General features: G+C 39.1%; 1 protein-coding gene across 1 annotated transcript; it reads left to right on the top strand.

The window, feature by feature from the left end:
- The first annotated feature begins 181 nt into the window (after positions 1–181).
- LOC144658988 (uncharacterized) lies at positions 182–18,454 on the top strand. The gene is made up of 14 exons (XM_078519509.1): positions 182–347; positions 508–585; positions 1,164–1,262; positions 2,371–2,512; positions 2,910–3,010; positions 4,759–4,958; positions 5,821–5,935; positions 11,903–12,042; positions 13,523–13,684; positions 14,433–14,585; positions 15,410–15,523; positions 15,823–15,879; positions 16,691–16,868; positions 17,811–18,454. Exons 1-14 carry the CDS (start codon positions 263–265, stop codon positions 17,954–17,956), a joined length of 1,770 nt encoding a protein of 589 aa, XP_078375635.1. The 5' UTR covers positions 182–262; the 3' UTR covers positions 17,957–18,454.
- Positions 18,455–18,463: the final 9 nt, after the last annotated feature.

The raw sequence follows: 18,463 nt of genomic DNA, 5'->3' as shown, positions 1-18,463 counted from the left end.
GACCCAGGCGTTAGCTAGTGTCAGTTTGTTGTTGTTGTTGTTGTTGTTGTTGTTGTTGTTGTTTAAACGAACTCTTATCATTATGGACCCATGGCCTCCCAACAAATTTGGAGAGAACGGAAGCCCGCGCGCCTTGTTGGGACCAGCGGTACTACCGGCAGGCCCGGCTACCAAGGCATCATTCACACATTCACGTGCGTTTACGTTTGTAGTTTGAGTTGAGTTTTGTTTGGGCCATATAAACCACGTTTAAACGTTCTTTATGGGTATGGATAAGCACATAAAACAGAAAAAGAAGAAAAATTTAAAGCGGAAGCTACGTCCCAGCGACTCAGCGATCGATAAAGGTAGGTTTTATAAGGCGACAAGCTTGTGATCGACTGTTGACTTCGTCACTCCGCCATTCACATGTAGAACCAGAACTGAAATCTCAGCTGTTCTGTGCAATAATCCCCTGGTGTCAAAGCACTTTTAAGCTGTAGTTAATTTCTCCCCAATTGTTTGTAGTTCCTAAGGCGAAGAAACCTAAAGAGACAACGAAAAGACAAGGCGCTAATTTCTCAGATGGAGAGAAAGTTCAAGAAGGTACATGAAGATAATTATTAATAAAGCTAAAAGCCAACGTTGCTGTAAGCTCATATATATGTTGTAGGTCAAATTGGTTTTCAGGTTAAACTTGTCTTCAACCTTTGACTTACAACATACATCTGTACTTGTATTTGGTTCATACAAATCAAAACAGTAAGACACAGTAATACAGGAGGCAGCGTGGTGTAGTGGTTAGGGCACTGGACATGTAATCTCAAGGTCCCAGGTTCATATCCTCCTCCCTGCCACTACAGTAGTTGGATTTGTCATTGGTGGCCCTGAATTTAACTCCTCCATGCTCTGTGAATAGCCAAGTGGTCTGCCTCCTGCCAGTTGGGATTTTTAACAAGTTTCTGTGTAATATTTACGATATTTGTTCATAATTTTGTTTACAACTTCCCCGATTAGCATGACAGTGCCAAAGACATCAATATTTGAATAAAGTTTTTTTATTTGTAATTTTTCATACATAAAAAATATATCCAGCGCAGTAAGCAACTACATGCAATCACTGTACATTAATGTTACATGCATTAGTTGTTTACCTTACATGTAATTTCCTGTTCAAATGCTAGGAATTGAACCCACTATCTTATCGAACGATGATGGTTTGGAGCCTGCCGTGGCAAAGAAGCAGAAGCATTCGACGTATGAAAGTGTGAGCTTACCAGAAGGTAACTTGTTATTCTAATTTAGGGCCTTTAGTCCTAAATATATCAAATACGTTGTGCCAGTGTAAGCAGGCTGCTTGCTACCCAGATTACCCAAGACAAATAGATTATATCCTGCATTCACATGAAGAGGTTTTGGCAACAGGGATGCTATCAATAAGAACATGATCACATCATGCAATTCGCAGAGTCAGTTTGGGAATTTTTCACTTTAGTAGAAGAATTTCTCCTGAGATCTAAACTAGCAGGCCAGCCTGTTTTCTGGGATAATTAAACCCATAAGAACACAACAACATTTTAAACATTAAAATTTTTATGGTGATAACCAATCACATGCAACCCTTAAGGTCAATAAGAACATCTGAGTGGTGGATGTCAATCATCTCAGCCTTTGACTGAAAATACCAGAAAAATTAATGTAGCTGATTTATGCAGGAGGTTCAATTTTTTCCTGTACGTTGTGGTTTAAATTTATCCTTGGTTTAAAATTTTTGAAACCAGTATGATCTACTGTATATTTTTATTTTGTCTCTAACTCATTATTCACAATCTGAAACAAAGAGAAATAAAAATTGAACTGGTTTGAAAATTTTAAATTGAAGATGAATTGAAACCACAGCATACATGTAAACATGTATATATATGTGCACACAAAGTCATGTAATTATTATGGATATAGAGCAGTTTTCACTTGAGTGTCGAAAGTTAATTGCGTTTGCTTTGGTTTTGCATAACTACGCTTGGTGATTGGCTTAAAAATTTCGCGCCACTTTCTCAGCCAATCAGAACAAAAACCAAAACCAATCGTGACTCGCTCGTGCACGTTTTCCCGTGCTTTGTGTCAGTTACATGTATTTGCTTTGAGTTTTGATTGGTTCACTGGATTGTCAGTGTCCTTTGTGATTGGCCAGAGTAATTACTTTGGTTTTGGTTTTACGACACTCAATTGAAAACTGCTCTATCAGGTAACCCAACAAAATCATTTTGATGAGTCATAATCAGAATTCTTTGTTCTATTTGTAACAACATTTTTTCAGTGGGTAGACACTTGTATTTAAAAATTCTCAGCTTGACTGGTGTTAAAGAAGGTCACACGTTTTTTCCTCTGCAGAAGTGGCAGTTCCAGATGGCACAGAGTTCAAGTCTCTTGAAGAAGTTGTGAGCGAGAAGACATTGAATGCAATCACAGACATGGGTTTTACCAACATGATGGAAATCCAGTACAAAAGCATTGTGCCGCTGCTTAAGGGAAGGTATGTCCATGCTGCCAGATGCAGCCAAATGAATCATGGGTGATCATTTCAAACTTCACCATGTGGACCCAGCATAAATTTCAACCCAGCATTATAATTATTGGGTGCCTTGAATTTAAAAATACGTCGTGCAATAATCAAATAAACAACATTTTTTATAAAATAATTATCTATTGGAAAATCTACCGGCGACTGTTGACAGTACTTAGTTTATACAGTTGTATGACCTCGCAACCATAAACTTGAAGTTTTATAAATTTCTACTAATAATTGCTGACTTGGTGTAGAGACTGTGTTCAGGTACTTGTTTTGCAGTGTTTGAGTGCTTAAATTTGTATCTCAAGGAAATTTTTGATTAATAAAATTGAACTTTTTAATGACATTTTTTTTGTTACAGAGATTTACTTGGTGCTGCAAGGACTGGTAGTGGAAAGACATTAGCATTTCTTATCCCAGCTGTGGAACTGTTATATAAACTCAGCTTTAAGCCAAGGAATGGTATGTGTTTACACTTTTACTTAGTAACAATCTCCTTGCGTGCAGTAATAAGCTCACAATCAATACACCCTTGTAATTGTAGAAGTAAAAACACAGGAGGGGGGGGGGCATGATGGGGCGTGTACATACATGTATAAGCTGCACTTGTAGATAAGCCGTACCCCAACTTTCAAGGTTGATTTTAAAAAATACTTAAAATAGCACTGAGGTAAAGTAGTTGGTTACTATTCGTGATAAGCTTTAATCTTATGCTGTGTATTTCCTGCGTTAATCAACTCTCAAAAAACATCGGAGCCGTAAAGCCTTCCCGTGAATATTAAATTGAAAGGCAGACTTGTGACGCGCCATCGCATCTAGCTTGAAATGAACTTGTTTTATTTTTTGGTGAATTTAGCATAAAATTCCCAGAACCTAAATTCTTCTTGAATGAAACTTGTCTTTATTACTAACACAGATAACGGCATCAATTGTTATTACAGCTTTAGAGGAGTTAAACAAATTTTGCTTTTTTAAAGCGGCCCAGCTAAAAAGAGTCCAAAAGTTGGCAAAATTTGCATATGTCAAAAGTAATTTGAAACCTTTCGAATAAACTCCATCGTAAATAAATGTAACACAACGCCGCACGCAAGTATCCGATTTAGATTCTTTCATACACATTTAACTGCGTTTTTCTAAAGAAAACTAAATGACAGATTGAACTTTAAGGTTTAATATTTGCGTCTTAAGTCATAACACAAAAAATTCGTACGCGTGACATTACACACGTGCTTCATGTTTTGTCGGAAGATTGCCTGATCGCAGGTTATGTTTGTCCTGATTCGGCGGAACCGAGCTAACTCCAACTCGGTTTCTTCTTAAAGTTAAGAAGAACAACACTAAAGAAACTTCCTCGTCTTTAACCTGATGTGGTCAAAGAGTCGAAAATATGCAACAGTTATTTTACATCTGCAGCGAATTCTGCTTTCGATGTCAGCGAGATATTTCCGTGAATGTTTTGGAAACGCACTGTTTTATACCATTATGAACTTGGAACTTTCGGTAAGTAATAAAGATTTTATCATTCGATCGACCAACGCTGTTTTATTATTTTCTCGCAAAGAAACTTTATTTGTTTTCTCCAACAATACAACACAATGAGAACCAAGAGCATTGAATAACAAAGAACTGCGTATGTGCTTACGCTTCATTGCATACGCGCGTCTGCGTATGTGCGTATGTGCGTCTGCGTATGTGCGTATATGCGTATAAGGTGCGTATACGATGGACGCTTATTTCTGAGCGGTACTGTACATGTACCTTTTGAAGCTTCTCTTTAATCAAATTCTCAATTTCTTCCAATAGAGATGCTCTATTGGAAAAGCCCATAGTGGAAAACAACGAAATTTGAATGGAAATAAGAGAACAACAAATGTGAAAGAACGTGTATTGGAAGATACGAAGCAATTGCTTAGTAACCATTCAGTCCTGTAAAAAGGGAAGTCTGGACACCAGTCACGTTTGGTAAACAACATCTGATGGAAGTTTGATTTCACATCTGGCTTTTGTTGCTTTTCCTTGAACTGTCCAATCCTTGAATGCAAGCTGACTTATTGGAGAATTTGGCACTCTGTTTTGAGGGGACGAAGTCCCAAAGCCTGTTGGCCTTCCTTTGTGAATACTGTACATGTATGTTAAAAACAAACAAGCTAAGAAAGAACATGAGAGATTGGCACTGTTTGTTGAGTCTTGTGTGTTTCTCATTAACCCAGGTACTGGAGTGATTATAATCTCCCCGACACGAGAACTGTCACTTCAAACATACGGTGTGGCACGAGACTTGCTCAAGTACCATAGTCACACATTTGGTATTGTTATGGGTGGGGCCAACAGAAAGGGCGAGGCTGAACGTCTGCAGAAAGGAGTCAATTTACTGATAGCCACGCCTGGAAGACTACTGGATCACCTACAAGTGAGTTTAAAACTAGGGAAACAAATTGTACATACAGTACATGAAGTGCATACATAGGGCACTAAGGGCTGTCACTTCTGAAAATTGAGGAGTCAAATGTGTACTTTAAGAAACCCTTTCAGTGCTAAACTTCTCCAAAAACAGGGTTTTTTTTTCTACCGTTAAACTGAAATTTTGATGCTACGATCCTGAATTTCCTTTAACTTTGCTTAAAAGCACTTTTCCACAATGCAGCAAGATTTTGATGAAGATTCCATGAAAAATGTACAAAATTGTACTTTGGCGCACGCGCATAAGCCAAAATTTGGACTTTTTTTTTTTTTTTTTTTTTTTTGCGAAATCGTTTCCATTTTTTTTCTTGCTCTTTTTCCTTTCGTTTCTCTCGGCTTTGTTATTTCCACTTCTTTCTACTGTATCCGTCCTTCCTTTAGACCAAAAAAGTTTTGATTAAAACATTGGTATACCCTGAAAAGAGGACCTCGATCTTTTACAGGTGTTTTGGCCTGTTTAAGCACCGATTTTGCACTAAAAAGTGATTGACTTTTTCTCGATTAGCTCTGTCAGGATGCGACCGATACACAAAATGAATAGTTCTTTGAAAAGGTCAAACCTAGCTCTATCAGATGCTTATCACTAAAATCTGCTGACTTTCAAATTGACGACATCACAAGTGGTTCATTGACTGCTCCTCCAAATGTCGAGAAAAGTCGACTTTAGCAGTGAAAGAGTTAAGAAAATTACACCAACCGTGGTTATTGAGTATTTGCTGAATTACAAAGTTTGTTACTTTTTATCGCTGTGCATGTAGAACCATAACCAATTTTACAATTTATTTGTTTCTTCTTCAATATGTATTTTGCAGAATACGCAAGGGTTTATTTTCAAGAATCTTCAGTGTCTAATTATTGACGAAGCTGACAGAATTCTTGAAATTGGATTTGAAGAGGAAATGAAGCAAATTATCAGACTTCTTCCAGGTAAAGTTGTACATGTAACTTGTTATATGTAATTATGTGGTACTATAATTCTTATTATTGATTGTTGTAAATTAAACTAATTTCTATACAACAATATTATTAATTTTAGTGGTAGACAGGTGATGTCTCCTTGACAAGGCACTGATACTGCCAGGAGAAATTAATTTACTCTACAAACTTACATTTAAGCAAAAATGTAGGTAATTAAATTGGTTAATGCACCCATCAGTGTTAAGCCCAGGGGAAGAGGGGATCACATGTGGGGCATTTTACCTATTTTGCAATTCTCACCCTCAAGAATTTGTCCAAGTTGTACAAAGTATACATGTACATTATATTTCACAGACTCCGTTCGAAATATATGAGAAAACAAATGGTAGGAATTTCCCAGTTAGTGCTTCAAACCACTTTTTAACGCTAAAAATATAAGGGGTACCCCCTTAAAAGCAAAACAAGGGCCTGGGTCTACCCATAAGGCCCTGGTGCCTAGGTCCCGCGGACCCATGATCCTTCGCTGGCTTTTTTTCCTTGTGCTTCAAACCCCACGGTAAGTATTTGCCCTTTATCTTGTATTTTTGCTAATTTTTTACCTTTTCAGGCTATTCCTCTGTGTTTTTAGCACAGCAGGTTTCTTTTTAGCGATATTTTGTCGCCCTTCAGATATATTGCATCGCTGAAGATATCCATTTGGCAACACAAAGTCGCATAGAAGGACTCGTTGCTGGTCGCCATCTTCCCGCCGAAACTGTTTCGGCGTCTGCCTGAAATACGTGATGAATGGTCCTGCCAAACGACGCAAAGACCTTTCACGTAGAAGACGATGATACTCTTCAGGAGATTCTTCTCTCGCTCGAGAGTCTTTACGAGCGAATAGATTCGCTGCGAACAAGTTCAGTCTGATGATCTGTCGATTATGGCTAATGACTCGTCAGGATAGAAGTTCAGCGAACCTTTGGCGACCGATAAGTCATTTGGACTTCTGCTGCGCCCGTTCGGGCACCTGTGGAGCCTATTTAGGCACCCATAGAGCCTATTCAGGCACCAATATTGCCTATTGAGGCACCAATATTGCCTATTCAGGAACCAATATCGCCTATTTAGGCACCAATATTGCCTATTGAGGCACCAATAGAGCCCATTGAGGCACCAATATTGCCTATTCAGGAACCAATATTGCCTATTCAGGCACCAATATTGCCTATTCAGGAACCAATATCGCCTATTCAGGCACCAATATTGCCTATTCAGGCACCAATATTGCCTATTCAGGAACCAATATCGCCTATTCAGGCCCCAATATTGTCTATTGAGGCACCAATATTGCCTATTCAGGCACCAATATTGCCTACTCAGGCACCAATATTGCCTATTCAGGCACCAATATTGTCTATTCAGGCACCAATATTGCCTATTCAGGCACCAATATCGCCTATTCAGGCACCAATATTACCTATTCAGGCACCAATATTGCCTATTCAGGCACCAATATTGCCTATGAATTCAGGAACCAATATCGCCTATTCAGGCACCAATATTACCTATTGAGGCACCAATAGAGCCCATTGAGGCACCAATATTGCCTATTCAGGCACCTGTAGAGCCTATTTTAGGCACTCGTAGAGCTTATTAAGGAACAAACCGAGTCTGATAGACATCTAAAGAAGCTGGGAACTCAATGCAGTCTTATAATGATAGCACTCGTAGAGACCATTTAGAAACAAACAGAGTCTGATAAGACATATCTGACGAAGCTGCAAACTTAAGTACAGTATTACAGTGATGATAATGGTCTGTTCGACTCACTTCCAAGTCAACCTCCTGGAAACCATTATCCTCTTTCCCCAAATTTGTGGATACTAACTTTTGCAAATATATATTATTATATATAAGCAATATCTTCTTATTCTGGAAAATTGGGAACTCCTCAAGTGGATGCACTATCTGCTCCCAAAACTTGATCAGCAATTGTCAAATCAAGTTTCCCTTTGAATGAGATATTCTGTCCAAGAAAGGGACAAGGTCCAATGTTCATTGTTTGCCTTGACTTCTAGAATGCCACTGGCCCCATGTATGGTGCCCCTGGTGTATGATTGAGGTCCAACTTATGTGATAATTAACCATGCTGCAAGCTTTACCTGCTGGCAGAGCAAATGCTTTTCTGTCTATTTTGAGACATCAGACAGATAAATAGAAACTTAATTTTACCACAGTAAATTTGTTCAAAATTACAACTATGGCTCTTTCTGTTCTCTGCAAACAGAGTGTTTCTTGCAGCCTGAACCAGGTCGTAACCCTTGCAGAGCTACCAGAATTAGCGTTGACGACGGTCAAAAGGTGAAGTCAATTAGACTCGCACAGTACAATTACTCCTAGCGCCTTGTGACTTAAAAATCGCCCCAAAACCGTACCGTGTATTCTCCACATCATTGCGGGTTCTCAGAAATGAGCCTTCGGTTTTTAATATACCATCCCTATATGTCTCCACCTTTACCCGCGTATCGGGTCAGGAGGCTCTTGTATTATTCCAGCACTTCATAGGTTACCACGAAAAGGATCTTTATGAAAGATTTCCCTTTTCACGACACGATTTTTTTCACGGAAGCTCGTTTTCCTGGTACCAAAAACCTAGGACCCATGTGTCTAGTGATAGACCCGATCAAATGAAGTTCATTGTACCGAACCTTTCCAGACGGAAAACATCAGTTGCTTAAAAGCGTCGCTTTTACCAGGAGTTTTTATGTCAAGTACATTTTTAAGGACTCGTTCATTTCAGTTCTCGTTACGAGTTTTTCTTAAAATTGACTATTTTTTCGTACGGGAATATGTTCCGGTTCAAGACCCGCCTATTCGGCCTGTGTTTGGCCCTACAGAATTGATTAAGCCTCTTTCAACTTTCTTCAAGTGAAAGTCTATTCAAGTCCTTATAAACCTTTGACTTCGGCAACTAAGGAAGTCGTCAAAACACTCTGAAGTGGCTCTCCACCAGTCCTTTAAGGTTAACAAGTAACCTTGGAAAATCATTCATATTCCAACATCGGTGCTTACCCACTTACTGGGTTTCATAATTGTTTTCAATGTTAGTGATTTTACCATTCCGTCAGGAAAAAGCAGCAAGATTCTACACTGTTCTCACTGTCTGCTTCGCGGAATATCACATCGCGAAGCCCATGGCTATCAAATCTTATCGTTCTGATTTTACTAGCCATTTGGCAAATGCCTGTATATTTCCCGCCTTTTGCATTCCGGTCCTAATAAAAGCCTACAAGTGAACCTGGCAAATACCCATATGTTTATTTGTTTGTTTGTCAGATCGACATTAAACTCAGAGACTTAAGACAGTATCCTGTCGCATTTATTTCACGTTTAGAAGCAGATGATTGCAGATCATGAGATAAGAAAATCGCTTAAAGGGTTTTCCATAACCTCAAAGTTTACATAAGTTTACATTACACGGTGTAATGTAAATTGATTATTATAAATGCATTTTTGGCGTAAAAAACTTTCCTTCATAGCGAAATGTGGACAGTTTTGCAGTGCCAAATTAAATGGAATGCGTGAAGTCCTTGTTTTTAAGCGACTTGAGTAATTCAATTAGTTGCTATAATTTTATACCACTTCAAGCATATTTTCATTCAGTTTTTATTTTTAAAGCTTGGGCTTTTTAATTATTAAAAAAACAGAAGTTTTAACTAAACAAACTTCTCCTTCGAGAAAACGACTGATCTGCTATGAAAGCAAGAGGGAAGTCTGGGTCCACAATTATCCAAATAAGTCGTTTTACATAATAATAACTATTTATTTTGGTGTATGTCACGTATACCAAGTTTATTGGAACCCGTCTATTTTTTGCCAAGCAAGGGATTACGGTATCACACCGGCAAATGTTACGTTCTTGAACATAACACAAGCGTATCTGTAGCCTATCTAAACTGCCGTTATAACTTACTACACTGCGGCCTCACTTGCCGCGGCAGACGTCGGTAAATCCAGAAAAATCCGCCCGCGCCGCGTCTGTCGGAGTTCCTAGGCGAAATCGCCTTGAGCAAAACCGCGGCAAATGGGTGTATGTTTTCGGGCGGTAGTACACACGTTATTCATTGTTATACAAAGCTACTATAGCCCCTAACACTTTAACTTCACCCAGCCAGGAAGTTGTTCTCCCTGAGTTTACATTTATCTCTGACCTCAACTCTCCTAACGGAGTTTTTTGCGGTGTCTTTCTTACTCGCTATATGTTATATTATGCTTAGAAAATCTGATATTTCAGGCTCGATTCAGACAAACCTACAGAAGCATTTTTTGCCCGTCTTTGACCAAGGCAAAAAGCTTTCTCCCAAATAATGTCTTCAACGATATTTAGTTATTTTATCTTTTTAGGAACATACATTCTGTCAACCGTTTAGTTGTTAATTTCAATTAGACTGCCCCACAAACCGTTATAACGCATTGTGGGCTGGCTAGAAAATTTTTTATGTGTGCAGCAGGAATAGACAGTCATATTTTAAAGCTATGCTAGTGTGTGTTGCTTCTACAATAGCAGCCGCCAGTAAATTTCTCACACTTACTTTTTGCATTAGATGACCTATTGGTCTTGTGCTTAAACTGCATTCAGCACATTTTACTGTTATCCCATGTTTAATTTAAACCTTGCTATGGAGGTTTTTTTTTTTTTCCTCAAGGTAGATGTAACAGCCGTTCTACACTGACATCGAGGTTTTTCCTCTCATTTAAGTTTACTTGGAAACTGGCTGTGTTATGATTTTTTAATTGCTTATACAAGTGGCGTTAAAAACTACCATTTGTTTTCTCATATATTTCGAACGGAGTCTGTGAAATATAATGAGAATTATACTAGGGCCGCCAAGCGGCCTGAAGTAATAATTCGGATTATATAAACAGACGAAGTGAGAAATATATGAGGTTCCCACCCTTCACCCTTCCCTGGTGTATTTATAGGGTGTTGCTTTGCCTGTCTATTTCACGGCGTCAAAAAGCCAGCGAAGGATCATGGGTCCGCGGGACCTAGGCACCAGGGCCTTATGGGTAGACCCAGGCCCTTGTTTTGCTTTTAAGGGGGTACCCCTTATATTTTTAGCGTTAAAAAGTGGTTTGAAGCACTAACTGGGAAATTCCTACCATTTGTTTTCTCATATATTTCTCACTTCGTCTGTTTATATAATCCGAATTATTACTTCAGGCCGCTTGGCGGCCCTAGTATAATTCTCATTTTTGTTGAGACTGGGCCGAAAGAGTAAGGAGGACTAAGACCTTTTCATGGAGGCCATTTAAAAAAAAGGAAAACTTGTAGAGGACTACAGTAAAAACCCGCGTATAAGAACCTAACATTTAAGAACCTGTTAGGCTAAAATTTCATTTTTAAGCACCCTTCACATAAGAACCATTTTAGGCTAAAATTCTAAAACAATTTCTTATTTTCAAAAAAGAAAAAAATAATCTCAAAAATATAGAATTAAAAAATCTTCTCAAAAATATATTATTTTATAACACAGTCTGTACACTATAGTTACAGCATAGTTACACATTTTATTGGGAATTATAGTGAAGGTTACAAACTGGTATAGTTTTGATTTTAACAGAATAAGATTAAAATAGTATAGTATTTTGCTTACTGAAGCCTCCAAGAATACTGTTATTGGACATTAAAGAGCAGATCATTTAAATTTTCTACTTTATTTCTTGAACAAAAGTTAAGAACCTAATTAAGAACCTAGTGAGCCTAATTTTACACTAAATACCATTTATATAAGAACCTGTTTAGGCTAACTTGAAAAAACCTAGTAGGTTCTTATACGCGGGTTTTTACTGTATTTGAAGGTGCACAGTGTAAGCACAGCAGGGCAACATGCTACATCATTGTTGCCAGGTCTATGGTGCCCCATATAAGCCTGAGGTCCCCTAGTCAGGCTTAACTCTGATAGGTCCATTAATGCTGGGATATCTATTTAGTTCGCAGGCAGACTGTTTTGTTTTCGGCCACTCAGACAAGGAATGTTGAAGACCTTGCACGTGTTTCTCTCAAGAAATCTCCCCTCTATGTTGGTGTTGACGATCACAGAGAGACTTCAACAGTGGATGGTCTTGAACAGGTGAATTACATTGTACAGTATGCACATGTATGCATGCATAAATTTATGTTCTTGCCCCCCTTTAAGGCCCCCCTTAAAGCCTGCTGTCAAGCTTTCTACAAATCTAAACACATACAGGGTGGGTAGCTGTTGGATTTACTTCACTTGCAGATTGCTCTCTTAAACGATCAGTGACCCCAACTTTTTTCTTAAGGGATCACTTTTGCAAATGATTGTCTATTTTTTTTGGGGGGGGGGGGGATGAACACGTTTGAACTCCACTTTTTGAGGTTTTGCTGCACAACTGTTTGAAATATCTCTTTCAGGGTTAAGTCTTACAAAAAAATTAATGATGGCAACACTTGGAATAGTTTACACAACAGACACATTAATTTTGTACAAAATATGACTCAGATCGTTTGTCTCTGTTAACTACAAAGAAGAACTTGAATGTCAGAAAATTTTGCATGAACATCCTTAAAAGAGGAGGGTTGCCTAAGGTCGCGGGGGACACCTCAGGCTCATCATTATGCATTTATTTAAAGCGTATGCACGAAGTACAACGACTGACATCGACAACTTTACGAGATATTTATGACTGGACAAAAATATGGGCGCGTGCGTGTGATTTGTAAAAAATCCCTGTTTCTTTGATATTTTAACCAATTTAAAACAACACTTAGTGATATACGTTCATATAGATTGTAGGAAGTCTTTAAGCTTATTTTCATTTAAATTTGAATATTTCTGCAACTCAGAGTAATCACAAAATATTTGGCATAAACAATCGTGCCCTATTTAAAAACGCATTGTTCTCACCATAAAAGCGTGGAATATAATTACCATAATTACATCTCTCCTTGGCAAAATGATCGTATTTAGGTCGGGACACCTTCGGAAATCTCAAAGTTTGGACTTTTCCGACAATTTTGTGGCAGAGAATACAGCGCGGATACAGAACTTCATTACTTGCCACTGCAGATAGGTAAACTATGAATACTGCAGTGTGTCATAACAGAAGCGGAATTTTAAAAGAGCGCTTTAAGAAAGAGGTAGAAGACATTGAATTCAAATTTGCGCACTTAAACCGCCATAACTTGCTGGCAAACTTTAAATTAAAAAGTCCGCTTCTGTTATGACACTCTTGAGGTATTGATTGATTAGCTTTTGACAAGATCACAGTGTGCTGTCTCCTACTCGTTCCGCAAACTCTGCCACAAAATCATGTTTTTCCCAATTTGGCACTAACGAGGCTATAACATCGCCGTTAAATGCAATCTACCAAATAAAAGATGACATTCACAATCTTTCGTCATTTATTTATGTCTCTGTAAAATTTTGAGAAATAAGCGTTTTTAAAGATGCAGGTCAAGCAAAATTTTCCTTCATGAATTTATTCATGCAGTTGGTATCCCCCGCGACCTTAATAGAGCTTAAATTACTGTAAAAAATTATGTCAACCAAAATATGGTTATTACAAGCTATTATCTTTCCATTGCAGGGTTACATTGTGGTACCTTCAGAGAAGCGTTTTCTTGTGTTGTTTACTTTCCTTAAGAAAAACAGAAACAAGAAAGTCATGGTGTTCTTCTCATCTTGTAACTCTGTGAAATACCATTATGAACTACTCAATTACATTGACCTTCCAGTAGCCCATATACACGTAAGTACATGTACTGCACAGGTGGGAGGCATGGTGGGCATGCATGTTAGAGTGTTGTAATAAATAGATACATTTAAAGCTCCCATAAGCACACACCCTAGGGATGCAGAAACAGTGTCCTTAACTGGAGCTGTCGGCTTAAAGGAATGAACCTCATAAGCAGCAACTAGCAGTATTATAAGAAGATAGGTGGCCAGTAACACAAGCTTGTACTACTTACATTACTCACCACTTATACAAACGCCGTTAATGCAGAACAAAAAAGTATGCCATATAAAATGATTGTTTGTTTTATACAGTAGTACGGATCGTGGCAAAAACTGTACTGTAATTAGATTTTTCTTTGCAGTGTCCACTTATGGAAGCTTGAAAACAATAGAAAAGCTAAAATCGTTCCCCTCGAAAGGGTCCACGTCTGCTTAATTAGGGGAATGTGAAAATACGTAGTTTGTATGGGAGTTCAAACAGTATTTTGTCAAGTGGTCATAAGTAGAGCTGTCTGCTTAGGAGAGTGTCTTTAAGAGAGCTTCGACTGCACTGACCTTATCACTCTGCTTGTGTACTTGTAATTCTTGGCAATAAAATGACATGTTCATTTAGATTGGCAGGAGTGCTATTTGCACAAGATTCTTGACCAAGACAGTAATGAAGCTCAGAAAACATACATTCTTTTACTCCTTTAAACAGGTGATGCAAAATAATATTGCAGAGATAATGACAAAGGATTTTATCTTCTTTTATCTGCTAGGGAAAGCAAAAGCAACAGAAACGTACCACGACATTTTTTGAGTTTTGCAATGCCAGTTCTGGAACATTGCTGTGCACTGATGTGGCAGCTCGGGGCCTGGATATACCGGAAGTGGATTGGATTGTTCAGTTTGACCCTCCCGATGACCCCAAGGTAAATATGAGCTGTGAAGAAAACAAAACTTGTCAAGATCCTAGATGATTGAGACTGCTAGCAAACCTTTCTCTACCCTTTTGTGTATGACCGCCGCCTGGTTAGCTCAGTTGGTAGAGCGCCGGACTGCTGTGCGGAAGGCCGTGGGTTCGAACCCCAGACCGGACCAGCACTCAGGGTCTTAAAATAACTGAGGAGAATGTGCTACCTTTATAATTGCATCTGCAAATGGTAAGACATTCTAGTCTTTTCGAAAAAGGACGATAAACCGTAGGTCCCGTCTCAGTCTTATCACAGGGGACGTTAAAGAACCCACATACTATTCGCAAAGAGTAGGGCACGGAGCTCCCGGTGTTGTGGTCTGGCCTTGTGTAGTAAATTACAGTATGTGTACAGCGCATTTGAACATATATATATGAAAAATGCGCTTTATAAATTCATTATCATTATCATTATGACTTGACTTGACTCTTGCAAGTGGAATTCCAATTTTTTGAACCCCCAAGTGGCACGAAAATTGGTTCGAAAAAATCGAGTAGTTTGAGAAATCGGAGGTAAAATAATTTAATATAGTGTTAAACTAAGAGAAGGGAAACAACTTTTGATTCGAGTAATCGGGAGATTTAAAAGAAAAAACGAGGGTTCAAGAAATCGGGATTCTACTAACTGTATTTGTTGTCAGATGCCAATAATGCCAGCTTGAAAATTAATAATATATCTTTAAGCCAAATCTCCTCCAAAGAATCCCCTCCTCCCTCACGATATGGCTTCACATCTATTGGAGTCTTTCTGATTGATGGCTTCTTTTGCTGTGTCTCTGATAGGAGTACATTCACCGTGTGGGAAGAACAGCTCGTGGAAACGATGGACGCGGTCATGCCTTACTTCTCTTATTACCAGAGGAGCTTGCATTCTTGAGATATCTCAAGCAGGCTAAGGTCAGTTAAAGTAAAACACCTTGGCCCGGATTTGAGCCCTTAGCAGGTCATTGTGTCGTGTCCTTAGGCAAGACACTTTACTGTCACAGTTTCAATGAGGGGGGCATGCGATGAACCAACTTCCCATCCGGGGAGAGAAGCAATACTCCCAGTTGCATCGTGCTACAGAAACCGGCAGTTGTGGACCACTGGATAGACTCCTGAAGGCCTACATGTACCCACTACAACGACTTCTCACTTGTATGGACATTGTTGAAAGCCCTGTAAAATCGATCATTGGGTTTTGCTTTTTATTCCAGGTTCCTCTCAACGAATATGACTTTTCAGCATCAAAAATATACAACATCCAATCACAGGTGAGGTTTCTTTAAACAACAGTAAAAAAAATGGCAACTGTTAACTGTTGTTGCCCAGAAAAACATTTGTCTACAAGATTAAATTACTTTACCTTGAAGATCAAATGAAAACCAGTCACTGTGTGGAATTTTAAGGGTATATTACTAATTTATTTCATTTATTTTCAAATGTCGCCATGATCGTTTTAAGAAAATTCACCAGACAACAGAAAAAATGCAATCAATTTCTTATTAGGTCTATTGATCTAGGCCGCATTTTTTGTGGGTTCATTGTTTTATTGGTGCACCCATTAGGTATGTTGGGAGAACACGAGAAAAGCTTGTGATTCAGGGCTAAATGTCAGTGATTTTTAAATTCTTCGAATATTTTCTCAACATTCCGTAATGGTCAATTGCCCCACAAGACTCAGTAGGAAATGTGCATTATTGCTTTTGTGACAAAAAGACTTTTAAGATAACGACTCCGTGTTAAATTCATAGTCTTTTTTCTCATCGCAAAACTCAACTATTATCCAGTTGTAGAGGTCCATGCTATTGTACTGTGGATGCACTCCTTATTGTTAGCAAACGCTACACGTTTAACTAATTTTATTTTTTCGGTCATGTGTTATTAGTTTTTGTTCAATCTCGTTTACTATTACTTTGCGCCCACATAAAAGTTAATACCCCTTCAGTCCATGGGCTGCCGATTTCCCTTCAATAATGGCTTAAAAACCGTAACAACTCCAAGTTAAATATAAAATTATTGCACAAACAAAACCACCGCTGGAACAAAATGTTTGAATCCCTTTTCTCCTATTTTGTCCCGCAGCTTGAAAAACTCATTGAAAAGAACTACTACTTGCATAAATCAGCTCGGGAAGCATACAGATCATACCTGCAGGCTTATGCTTCGCATCAACACAAGTCCATCTTCAATGTCGATGCTCTCGACCTTCAAAGAGTCGCTCCAGCGTTTGGATTCCTGGTCCCACCACGAGTCAATCTGAGTATCCTTTTGATCAGAACCCAGATTCTTCTAACTGATTACTATATGTTTCGTGTGATTCAGTTTTGGGTGAATTTAGTGTTATATCAAAACTTTTATCCTTATGTTGTCCTACCCCTTATTCTCATTAGTTTCCTACTTGAGTTTGTAATAAACAGTGTCAAACAGTTTGAAACTGGTTTTCATTGCGGAGTTTAGGTTTAAGGAGCATGTTTTGGGCTGTATTTGGAATACTGTGGCCCTTGGGAAGTGCGTTAGACTTGAAATAAAGATCGAGCGGTCCGTGTTCGAACTCTGGCCAAGTCAATTGGCTCTGAACCGAGTGTTGTGCTCTTAAACAAGGCACTTCAATCCACTTAGGTTTCTTTATGGGTACTGGCGACTTGTGGGGAAATCTGGACTTGTGGGGAAATCTGGCGTAAATTTCGGAGTTTACCTGCGATGGAGTGTCATCTTATCCAGAGAGTAGTCCCTTACCTTTCCGTGTGTTTGTCGGGAACGTACGTTAACTTGAAACGGCCGCCACCTTAGTTTCATATGGCGAGCGCAACCTGGGAAGAGATCCAAATGTTCCCTGATGGGTGGGTGGGTGGGGAGCAGGGGAAATTTGGTACATGTACTTATCACAATGTGAAACCAGGATGGTGGTCGTTTGAAGTATGTACGATCTCAACGAAAAATGGGAGCATAAGAATTAAGGGACTATGTCACGGGATTTCGCGTTTGTCCCGTTCGGGGGCCCCATTCTGCTCTGGGCTGCGGTCCCGGCTCCTGCGCGGGTGGTGCCTGCGCTCTCGTGGGCTGCCCTCCCTTGTCCTCCGTTCCTCCCCTCCCCCTCTGCGTTCGTCTCTCTTGCTTCCCGCGTCTTCGTGTGTCCTTAATGCGAAGTATATCGGCTATTACTTCTCCGTTTGACTTTTCATACCTTAACGAATTCTCTCAGATGTTCACAGCAGCAAAGGAGAACGAATTCAAAGACGAGGCGGGGGCGGTGGCTTTGGTGCTGGATACAAAAGCTCTAAACTACAACAGAAAGCCAAGATGTTCAGTAAAAAGAAGAAAGGGGATGCCAGACAGTTTAGTAGATGAGGCGACACATGAACTGTTTCAGCAAATGCAACAAAGTATACAGCTTAGTGGCTTACAAGGAAGACATTGGTCCGATTATAGCACAGAGCCGGAGACAAGATGATAGTTGTTTCCTTATAATTATGAGACGTCATTACAACGGCTGGTTTACGTGCAGTAACTTGAGTTCATTGATTCTGTTGTACCCGCACTAAATCTCTCTATTAAGCATGCCATTCACCCGATACCTCTATTTTTCACCACCCCCCTCCCCCCACCGGGTGGGAGCAGGGCAATTGACTCGAGATCAACTAAGCTGTCACCAGTTCATCCACTTTTGATGGAAACGAAATGGAAAAAAACGAAAGTATTGTAAAAAAAAAAGGAGGCGTTCTTTTTAAGCAGTTTAACACTTCTCTACCAATTAATTTATAAGCACGCCTTGTATTTGAAGATAATACTACAAAATAAAATTCGTTCAAACCTCAAACAGACGGTGTGTTTCACATTTGTACGTGAAACATCCTC

The sequence above is a fragment of the Oculina patagonica genome, chromosome 6, assembly GCF_052425735.1.
Source record: "Oculina patagonica isolate OP01 chromosome 6, crgOcupat, whole genome shotgun sequence".
Lineage (NCBI taxonomy): Eukaryota > Metazoa > Cnidaria > Anthozoa > Scleractinia > Oculinidae > Oculina > Oculina patagonica.
The sequence above is the reverse complement of the archived record's forward strand: the minus strand, read 5'-3'. Positions and strand labels throughout refer to the sequence as shown.